At 43.4% G+C, this 10,596-nt stretch overlaps 2 protein-coding genes across 4 annotated transcripts in view; one reads left to right on the plus strand and one right to left on the minus strand.

Moving 5' to 3' along the window:
• The window catches only part of NEK5 (NIMA related kinase 5), a 24,669-nt gene extending 23,818 nt beyond the window's left edge, over positions 1 to 851 (plus strand). The window contains exons 21-22 of the mRNA XM_051607947.1: positions 241 to 325; positions 716 to 851. Of these exons, the coding sequence (XP_051463907.1) occupies positions 241 to 325; positions 716 to 851 (221 nt within the window). The remainder of the gene's footprint in view (positions 1 to 240; positions 326 to 715) is intronic.
• Positions 593 to 7,768, minus strand: ALG11 (ALG11 alpha-1,2-mannosyltransferase). 3 transcript variants are annotated; one of them, XM_051607953.1, is made up of 5 exons: positions 7,721 to 7,768; positions 6,431 to 6,664; positions 4,801 to 5,732; positions 2,464 to 2,737; positions 593 to 821 (listed from the first exon to the last, which is right to left on the minus strand). In XM_051607953.1, exons 1-4 carry the CDS (start codon positions 7,756 to 7,758, stop codon positions 2,466 to 2,468), a joined length of 1,476 nt encoding a protein of 491 aa, XP_051463913.1. In that variant the 5' UTR covers positions 7,759 to 7,768; the 3' UTR covers positions 593 to 821; positions 2,464 to 2,465. The 3 variants fall into 3 exon arrangements, with proteins under 3 accessions (XP_051463913.1, XP_051463914.1, XP_051463912.1); XM_051607954.1 differs by having other exon boundaries at positions 593 to 2,737; positions 6,431 to 6,625; XM_051607952.1 differs by having other exon boundaries at positions 593 to 2,737.
• Between the last annotated feature and the right edge of the window lie 2,828 nt (positions 7,769 to 10,596).

The following is a 10,596-nucleotide window of genomic DNA, read 5'->3' on the forward strand; positions in this document are numbered from 1 at the left end:
TTTTTATAGTCCTTTGCTTTTCATCTACAAATCCACGAGGTTCCACCCAGCAGGAATTACACTGACTGAAATGTGTGACCAAGATGAACAGAAGCCTGGTGGTTACATTGTAATCTGAGCACACACACACCCACCCCTGAAGCATCTACTTGCATACACTTTTATAGTCAGCTAATATACAAATAAAGGAAAGTTTATCTTCCTTTCCAGAAGGGAGATTAACTACGTGGCCTCCAAAAGAAGGCAAGGAAGATGATTCAGAAACACACACTACTGTTGCTGTCAATGAAGACAGACTTGAGCCAAGATCAGATGATGAAGACACGTAAGTCAAGCACATCAGAAGAAAAATGCATACAACTGAGCAGGTTTCATTAAATGACAAGATGCCTTGCCTAAAGATTTTCTTCTCTTTTAAATTCATAAATGAAGAAAACTTACTTGGTTTAGAGTCTACTAATGTAACTTTTAATTCTGTAATTTAATGTGTCAAATGCCAACACTGTCATTTAAAATGTTATGCAGAAGTATTATCATGTTTTTCCAGGTCCTCTTCTCTTGCCTGATAAATACGACAGGGAGAAAGAAAGAGTTCACATTGTGTGTGTTCATTTTTAATGAAGAGCTTACAAAAAATCTCAAAAGACCTTGAAAGGAGAAAGGCCTGTAACAAAGATATATTTAATTAATGTAATTATCTTGTTTTACTTTACAGAAATTTTGAAGATTCTGAAGATGAACTCAGACACAAGCTGGAGGAGTCTCCAGAAAAAGTGGCAACTTCTGCAGCAGAGAGTAGCATGGAGTCTCCCATCCTTTCACTGAGTAAAGATCAAAGAGATGAAGATTAATTTCCCTTTCAAATTGCTTGGAAAATATGACGATGATTTAGAAAGTAACCCTGGGTCATTTAGTGTTCACACATAGTGAAAAAGGCAAGCAGGAAACAAGAGCTACTTAGAACACCAGCACAGTTACTGTTTCAAAACTTGAAGCTACTCAAAATTTAAAACACATCAGTAAAACAATTTAAGCATAGCTGGCATTAAATGCCGAGTAAATCAACTGCTTTTCAATAGAGCTAAATGCTTCATTAAAATTAATAGGTACTTACTGTTTTGAAGGAAAAAAAGCAGGCTACTTTTCAGATGTCTAAATGTTGGAAAATCCTTATCCAGACTGAAATGCCTTCTCATCTTAACTACCTGGGGCACCTCTGACAACACTAGCTTGAGCAAGTTTCTGGTTGCATTTAACCAAGTAAGAAAGTCTCCTAGGCAGTGTATTGTATTTTCCTAGCTCTATCAGCTCCTTGTTTTAAGAAGCTCTTCCAGCTTTTCGTAATCTCTGTGTGCTGCCAAAAGAGCTTTAAAATCCATAGTTTAGTTTAATCCATAGTTTAATTTTGACCCCTACTGCTCAGCAGCTTCATATGATAGCAGTAGAGAGCTTCATTCACACCATGAGAATTGTGCATTTCCCACTTCCTAATAAAACATGGGACAGTAGCATCTTCCAACTGCATTTTTTTCATATACAAAATTTCATATAATCCAGGTGAAGTTTAAACACAGGGAAAACCACAGTCAAAAGTCTGATTTTTTTTATTTCTCTTAGTTCGCTAAAATATGAAATACTGCTTTGATGGCTCAGAAAAGGACTTTTTCCACTTTTGATACAAAAGCAATGTCCAATTTTTGAGCATTTTGTTCACTATGCTTTCAGTTTTATAATAAGCAGTAATTCAGGGCTTTAACATTCATGTTTGTATAGCATTTAATTATCCTCTCTAAGCTAGACCCTTCTATTCCTTAGGAACAGAAAACTGTTGGAGAAATACCATTAAGTTGTCATACTGTGAAAGAGCATGAGAAAATAGTTAATATAAAGATCATAGATAATGTGCAATTACTACACTTATTAAAAAGCAAGCCAGCAAACCCACCATATGATTAACATAAAGGAATCACTGTAGGTAATGAAATCTCCAGAATCACAATTAAAATCCCACATACTAGAATTCTGCCACACAGTGGGGGACAGCAAAAGGAAAATGTGCTACAAAAAAAAAATCTGGGTAGAAAAGCTATCAGCCAAAAGCTCTGACTTCAAAAAGTGTGACTGCTGGTGAAAAGTCATGAAATGGGTAGACTGAAAGTATTCAATAAATAAAAGAACTTCTAGGTGTAGTTTTGCGACCAAGGAAATAGGATGGTTCTCTGAATCCAGAGTTTTGCAGTGCACAGTACTGTCATGTGGTCAACACAGAATATTTTCAGGAGCATTTCTTTCCCAATAAAAAAAAAAAAATCTCTATTACATACAGCAGATACCCTGACAGAAAAAAAAAAATCACCTCTTTATTGAATGGGACCAACGGATCACAGATTAGATATATTTACAGGTAACACATAGTCAAGTATAAAAAGATAGTTTTATTCCTATACATTTTTATTTATATACCTTTATTTAAATAATGGCTCCACAGATAACAGGAATGTTTCTTCAAAATGCTGGTCAGAAAACCTGTGCACTGAGCGACGAGCATTTTCTCTGACCTCTAACCTTTTTTCAGGAGACAAAGAGAGGATATAAGCCATTGTCTCGGCATAATTGTCCTCATTTTCAGCTAGGAAGCCTGTAATGTGTCCTTCATAGGGTACCACAATATCTAATTTGGGGCCTCCAGAATTGTGAGCCAGGATAATGGTGCCAGCTGCCATACATTCGACTACTCCTGTAAAAGATAAAAAACATGCTGATAGGAAAGCGCACACCACATACTTTGGTCTTCTGTAAGGAAAGTTAAAATCACAGTAAAAGTCACCCAAAATGTTAAGTTGCTATAGACTGCTGTTTTAGATCAGTTTGGAAAATAGAGAGTAAATGGTCTCATAAGTTTTTTCAGTTCTAAGGACTGAAATAATAGTTTCTCTTAAAGACATAAAATTGGAATTAGAAATCAGGTATCATTGTTTAAGTTGTAGTTCTTGTAACTATTTGATTTACCTGCAATAGATTATATCACCAACAAATGCAGTGAAAAAGCTAGATGTTGAAACAAATGTAAAGATAAACAAGGAAGGTAGCTCTGTGACAGAACATTGCATAGTTCTGTTCTGCTCTGCAGCAGAACACTGTTCTGTTCTCTGTGACAACACCACAACACTGGTTCTGTGGTACGGTGGCAGCTGCAAAAAATAATTAAAAGCTAGAGCTGAACATAACTATGATTCATTTTCCCATTCAAACTGAAGATTTTTAACATTTAGAAAGATACTCGGAGAAAAGCTGAATAGGCTCATTTCAATCAGATGATACTGAGAAGTTCAGTGTTTTGCAGATTAACAAAGCTTTGTAGCTTTTGACAACTCAGCAAGACAAACTAGTAAAAACTGTTATTGCTGCATCTGTAATTTTGATGCAGAAGTTCTGATGAACTGGGAATCTGACAGCAAGCTTTCCTCAGCCAAAAGCACTGGGATAGGAACAGCATATAAGGCACACATCAACTACAGTTCTCCATGGCTCCAGAACAGACCTCAGAAATGACTGATTAATTGCTTATTCTTTTGAGTTCTGATCTGATTTTTAAGATTTTTCCCTAGTTCAAAAATTGCCAAGTATAAATAAATCTCCAAACTTCTGGAGCACGTTTTTAAAGGTAAAAAGCCTTTGGAGATGAAGGAGAAAGCATGCTGAAAGTAAAAATCACAGTCATTGTATTGCTTGTTTAAATAAAATTTACTTAACTAAGCTGTTTTGTGTGAAGAGAAATATGAGAAAACCATTATTTCCATTTTGTGACAGTTGCTTCTGAGAGATGCTCCAGAGTAAATCTTCTTATACCAAGTTCCTACAGGCTATAAACTGCTACTCCAGATACTTAACCTGTATTCTAATAAAGTCTGATGACATTAACTGCAGTTTAGTCACATTACAGCCAACTACAGCATCTATCTGCTTGGCTGCTAACTTACCCTGCTGTACATTTATGGCAGATGGGCAATCCTACATTCCCTTGCAAGGTCAGGACTCACCTGAGCCCAATACCTTGATTCTGTATGACAGCATATTGCAGACCAGGTCTCAGCTCCTCGTCAGCATTCTGCTCCATGCTACAGCAACCAATTTAAGGACTTAATTGCCTTAGTGCAAGTGCCTAATGCAATGAGCTGACCAAGGGTACCTGGTGACATCTACGTGGGGCTTACAAATGAGACAAGCTCTGTGGGAGATTCACACCTCTGAAACAGCAGCCCCATGACATACACTAGGCATTTCAAATGGCAGTTGAGGTAAGTGGAACACAATCAAAATCTCTACACGTGGACCTCTACATGTGAATTATGTCTAAGCTCCCTCTGCAGTCAAGTAGAACCAACAGGGCACAATCTTATGGTGCTTAACCAGAAGTAACTGCTGCCTTTCAATGCTCCATTGGGTATGGAAGGCATCTGTGTAAGGCTGAGAGACCTAACACAGGACCTTACGGTGACCCATGTCCCTGCAGAGCAATAGCTGGAGGTCAGACAGGACATCCTGGGCAGCACAGGTGTGACTGGCTGGCTGTTTAGGGGACTACAGGATGCCCACAGTTAACAGTCTACAACATCTGTAGCACTACAGCTTGCACTAGAGTAGCACCTAGTGGTTAGTCATCTGAATTGTTCTGGGAATTGGACACCTGCTTGGCATGCAGACCTCTATGTCTGGACACCTACACTGTGGAGCCTTAACCAGGAACTGAAGCCCTCCCCAGTTGTGTCCCCAGCTGGAACACCAAGGAAAGATACTGACCGATCCCAAAGTGCTCGTTCCACATCGTATGCAGGCCAATGGTGGCCTTGGCCAGATGCTTCTTTAGCTCCTCGAAGGGAATGTTTGTTCTGAATGTCACATGGTTACTAACTCCCAGCTCTTCACAAAGACTTTTAAGGTTATTTACACGCTCTTCATCTTGCTGGTTACGACAGCCTCCAATTAAAATAAGCTTCAGTGATGGCTGCTGCCCCATCCTCTTCTCTTGCAGCAGTTTTGCAAAGGCTCTGATTTGCAAAGGATGATCTTTTTCAGGCCTGAACTGGCTGACAGAAACAATGGAATATTCAGTGGTGCTCTTCTCCTCTTCCAGTGGAATATCCAGGAAGGTCTGAACATCACACGGTGGAAAAACAACACTAGTGCAAGCTCCAGCTCTCCAGAGGGAAAGGATGTGATTTAGTGTCCAAGAAGAATTAACCATAATTACATCACTGCAGGAACCAACCAATCCATACATGAAAGCAAAGAAGTAGTAGTAGACAAGTTTAAATTTGCTGAAAAGAGGATTGTTTGTAATGAAGGCTGCATTGTTAAACCTGGTATCCTGGTTCCTAACCACAGAAAGCATATCAGTGCTGATGGTGGGATAATGGACGTAGCATCCAATGCGACAACCTCCTAAATATTTGAAGAGGGGAAGTGTGAAGGCATAACCCATGGAGTCAATATAAATATCTGGAACACACTTTAGAAGAGCTTCCCAGCCGAGAAACACTGATCCTAAACTTTGTCCCAGCAAAGTAAAGTGAGGGTAAAGAGAAGCTTCCACAAGGTAGCGTTTTTCTAGAAATACAAACTTCACAGGATGAGTTAATTTAATATTAAATCTTCTGAAAGCGCCTTCTACTATTTCTTCTCCAGTGGCATCTCTATCACCAGTGTAAACAACACACGTTACATTTCTGTACCTGCAAGAGTAAAGAAAGATAATGTCACACATTCTTCTCTTCAAATATTTTAACATTAAACTAAAATATTATCTATTCAAAATTACTCAAAAAGTATTTGAGAGCAAACTTCTGACCTAGCCCTGAAACGATTTTAACTACATCACACTTTTCCTTACACTCCCATGGTTTTTATGATCTGCAGAAAAACATATGGCTGAGGACTTCAGGAGTATTTTTTTGAGTAAAATGAAAAAGGATCTCAGCTTTATTCTACAGCTCACAAATGCCTTGCCCTGTCTAGTGCACAGCATGAGTAACATGCAGAACACTCTGCAAGCCAGCAGATGTGCCAGTGGTAAATCCTCTGTAGATATTAACTTGTTTTGCCTCCTGCACCAAGAGGCAAGTATCAAGACTAGGAGCTACCTACTAATGAGTTATGCCTACACAAAGTTCCCTACCAGCAGTGGAAAACTGATGAGGGAGGAAGGATTCTCCCAAGGAGAGAAAGAAGAACGGAGAGATGCCACAGCAGGAAAGATTAAAATCCAGGTAGAGGTGAAGGGAATGGTGGAAACAAGTGAAACGCAGATGTAAAAGAAATAAATGACCAGTAGATTAATGATGCCTATTTACAGATGTAAAATGCCAAGATGTGCATAAATAATACCATCAGTAGCTGAGAATGAAATACAGTATTTGATAAATGTGCTTACTTTTTCTGGAGTGCCCTTATGGCACACCACAAGACTCTCTCCCCTCCACCACCTGCGTTGCAATACGGGTGAAAAAAGGCAACCAGCAACGGCTGCTTCCCATCTCTTCCTGCTGAGCTCAGCTGCTTCTTCCTGCGCTGTATCCAGAGCCGCAGTCCCCACAGCAGAACCACCAAGCAGACACACAGAATTCCACTTAGAAATAACGCAGGGATTAACAATGAGAACAGCAATCTGAAACAAGCCAGAAATTTTAAAATATGAAATTGCTTTAAAAAAATACCATGCATGAAATGGAGAGAAGGGCTTATGGGCAGAGCTAAAGAGAGTTCAGCTATTTGAGTTCTTCTAATCTCAGAAATCATCAATATCTGTGTATCAGTTCAGCAATTATGGGGGAAAAAAATATCACTATTTTACATTAACCAAATACATTTTTCCTACTGTTGCCTTGCAATCATTTATTATTGTTTATTCAGGCCATACATCTGCTATCTACCTCCAGGGGCTATCTACACTTATAAAGGCTGCATTCCCTTAGCAATGTGGCAAACCAAAACTCGCGAAGTGATTTTTAACTAGATTTGTGGAAGCCCGATTCATTCAAGCTCCCCGGCCTGCCTCCGTGCGGACCGCGCTGGTGCAGGGCTCGGTGGGCCAGCCCGCAGCACGCGACCCAGAACCTGCATTTCCCATTCCCCTCAAGATCTGAAGAGCTCTGTCAATTGTCCAGGAAAGCTCCGAGCAGTTTATCAGCTTGGCGAGGCCCGCTTCCCCGGGAAAAGGAGGCAGGCAGGGACCCGCTCCACCTCGCCCTGCTCAGCGGCCTCCTCTCCTCGGGGCGCAGGGCGGGGGGCCACGGGGGCGCGGGGGCTCCTTCTCCCCTCGCCCCGCCGCCAGCACCCACCGCCCCCACACGGGCCCTCACCCCGCCCGGCACCTGAGGAGCCCGCACAGACGCAGCCCGCCCGGTACCTGAGCAGCCCGCACAGACACAGCCCGCCCGATACCTGAGCAGCCCGCCCGCCACCTGAGCAGCCCGCACAGACGCAGCCCGCCCGATACCTGAGCAGCCCGCCCGGTACCTGAGCAGCCCGCCCGGTACCTGAGCAGCCCGCCCGGTACCTGAGCAGCCCGCCCGGCACCTGAGCAGCCCGCCCGGCACCTGAGCAGCCCGCACAGACGCAGCCCGCCCGGTACCTGAGCAGCCCGCACAGACGCAGCCCGCCAGGCACCTGAGCAGCCCGCCCGGCACCTGAGCAGCCCGCACAGACGCAGCCCGCCCGGTACCTGAGCAGCCCGCACAGACGCAGCCCGGCCGCCACCATCTTGCGCAGCCCCACGACGCCGTTCCGCCGGAGGGGGCGGGGCCTGGCGGGGCGGGGCGGGCGCGGCGCGGGCAGCGCCCCCTGGGGGCCCGGAGCCGCGCTGCCCTCCGCGCGGGCAGGGGCGCCCTGCCCGCCTCTCGTCCTCCTCTTCCTCCTCTTCCTCCTCTTCCTCCTCTTCCTCCTCTTCCTCCTCGTCCTGCTTCCTCCAACCCTGCCTCAAGCACCGAATCCCTGAGGGGTTCGGAAAGCTCAGCTGGGTGGAACAGGGACAGCTTCCACTAGGCCAGGCTGCTCACAGCAACCAAATCTGCTGCTCGTAAACGAATCCCTCCTGTGAATCCTCCCTGCCTGCTGCTTTCTGCGAGAGTGTGCCAGTTCACACTGCGCGGCCAAGGACAGGACGTCCAAAATACCCGGCACCCCGTGACACCTCTGAAAGGGTCCCTGTGAGGACGCTCACTGGGGCCTGTTTCCACGCGAGGACGCGCGGGCTGTTTCTGGCTAACGCAGCGTGTCTCCTCTGCGGCTCGATGGGGGAGCGTGTGCACAGACCGCAGAGTTGGCGTAGGGATAAGACAGAGCCCTGCTGGTTTTTAAAATGCTACTGATTGCGTGTCGGTAAGGAGCAGCACTTGGTATTACTAAAATGGCTTCCCTTGGAGCGGTGTCAGGGAACTCATCCTACGCGCCCAGATCCTGGGAAGCACTGAGTGGAACTACCAGACTGTAGGTGAGGAGGGGCTTAGGTAGGACAGGCCAAAACATTTCTGATCTGTCACACTGCTAGGTGCTTTTTCCCCCCACCACATTCTCTATTTAGAAACAATAACATGCTTTATGTGGCAAATTTGATCCAGATCACTCAGTCTCTGGTCTCTTGCAGTGTTGAGGTTGTCCAAACCCTGAGGGTATTTGAAACCCAGCTTCTTTGAACAGGGCCTTTGCAGAACCTGTGATCTTTCAGCCTCTTTGAGGTCAGCATGAACTCTTTCATGTCATAGCTGTCTGTGTATTTTGATGTCTTCAACCTGTTAGGAGTGTTTATGAAGATCATCTGTGTCTTCTTTGTCAAAAGATTGCTGTTGGAAAATGCTGAATTGTTTGTCTGTTTGACCATTGCTACAGTCCAAAGCGGAAGGACAAAGTCTCTACTGTAGTGTGAATGTGAAGAGTTCAGCTTAAGTAATGGTTATTTGATTCTGATCTGCCTAGGTTGAGTTTTCCACTTAAAGGACTCATCCTGTGGGAATGGGACTGGAAATGTGTCAGGCCCTCAAAGTTAGAGTTTTATTAGTTATTTTATTGGTGTTTTTCTTAAATACTTTCACTGACCTAAATACCACTGACTATAGGTTTTACTAGGACATCCCTACCTTTATGTAAGAAGGCAAATTGGAAGAGTTCTGTTGGGAGGTCCAGTAAGCATCACCTAACATTTAATTTCTGAACTAACAGCTCTCATAACTAGGGTGCCGGGAGCACTGGTTTCTCTCCCTTCATCTTTTTCCTCTTCCATGACAGAGCAGTTGCCTGAGAAGCACATGAGGTGTTTGCAAAAAGACCTTTGCTGAATTCACAGCTTCATTTGAAGGCAATTGCTCAGGTTCAGAGAAGGGTTATGTTTCTTTCAGGGAACAAGAAGCCTGGTCTATTTTAGGTGATGAAAATTGTGTGTCTCCCCAGTGACTTGAAAAAGAGCTTACAGCCACTCCCTTGGAAGGTATGAGTCTTAGTTTGAGTGTCTTTATGAAGCTGAAGGATCACAGGTTAGCCATGGTTTAATTAAGTTGAGACTTAAGTAATGCTGAAAAGTTTCCAGGAATCAAGAAGAATAATTCATGAGGGAGACACCTACATACCTGGCTTTTGAGATGCCTGGACCGTAAGTGGCAGATGCAGTGTTTTGGGTTTAGATTTAGCTCTCTGGTAAATCATATAGCAAAAGTACTTTGAAAAGGCTTTGTTTTCATGTGTCTAGAAGAGTACAACCTATCCTTTCCAGTGAAGGCTCATTGCAGGGTTAGCTGAACTGAAACTCAGGATTTAACCCATGAAGCTTCCAGCACCAGTCCTACACTTTCTTCAGGGGTTTGAGTCCTAAGTGTCTAAGGTAAGTTTCATCTTGAGCTATCAAAATATCTTGCTTTTTCTGAAACCATCTAATGAATTTCTTGGAAGTTCCCCAAATCTCCTTTTGACAAATATGTACGTTTGTGCATTTGGCAGCTGGAAAAAGAAGACTGATTTGCATGGTCGTGATGGAAACAGCTGCCCTGTGGCAGCACAAGTGCATATGCAGCCTATCAACTTTCCAACAGGGTCAGCCTCAGACTTAATTCAACCAGCTGTACAGCCAGACATGCTCTGCATGCACAGCATGCATCCTAAAAATTTTGCATGACTGCAGGTTGACTGCCCAGCATTAATGCTACACAGTATATATATCACATAATCTTTCTGGTGTCAGCAAACTGGGGGAGGTGTTTTGAGGAGAACAATTATTATTAATTTCCCCCCCAAAAAAAACCCCAACAACTCTACATGAGTTGCTACAGATGTAAACTGTCACAGAAGTTCAAATAATAATTTTGAAACCTCTGCCAGTTCTGGCACAAATTCCTCAGTCCTGACTTCACAGTCAGAAGATACTTAATTTGATGGCCCTGGTTTCTTCCCGAGTTCTTCCTGTGTGTTTAGTAGTTGCCTGAGACTGTCTTCCTTCTCATGCAAGGCTATTTTTATTTTGGAAGCAGTATCCACTTGTTTATTGTAGGGAGAAATCTGCATGATGGTGGGAACATCAGACAGTTTTCTCAGTTCTAATAATTTATATTTAAC

The sequence above is a fragment of the Apus apus genome, chromosome 1 (assembly GCF_020740795.1).
Source record: "Apus apus isolate bApuApu2 chromosome 1, bApuApu2.pri.cur, whole genome shotgun sequence".
Classification (NCBI taxonomy): Eukaryota; Metazoa; Chordata; class Aves; order Apodiformes; family Apodidae; genus Apus; species Apus apus.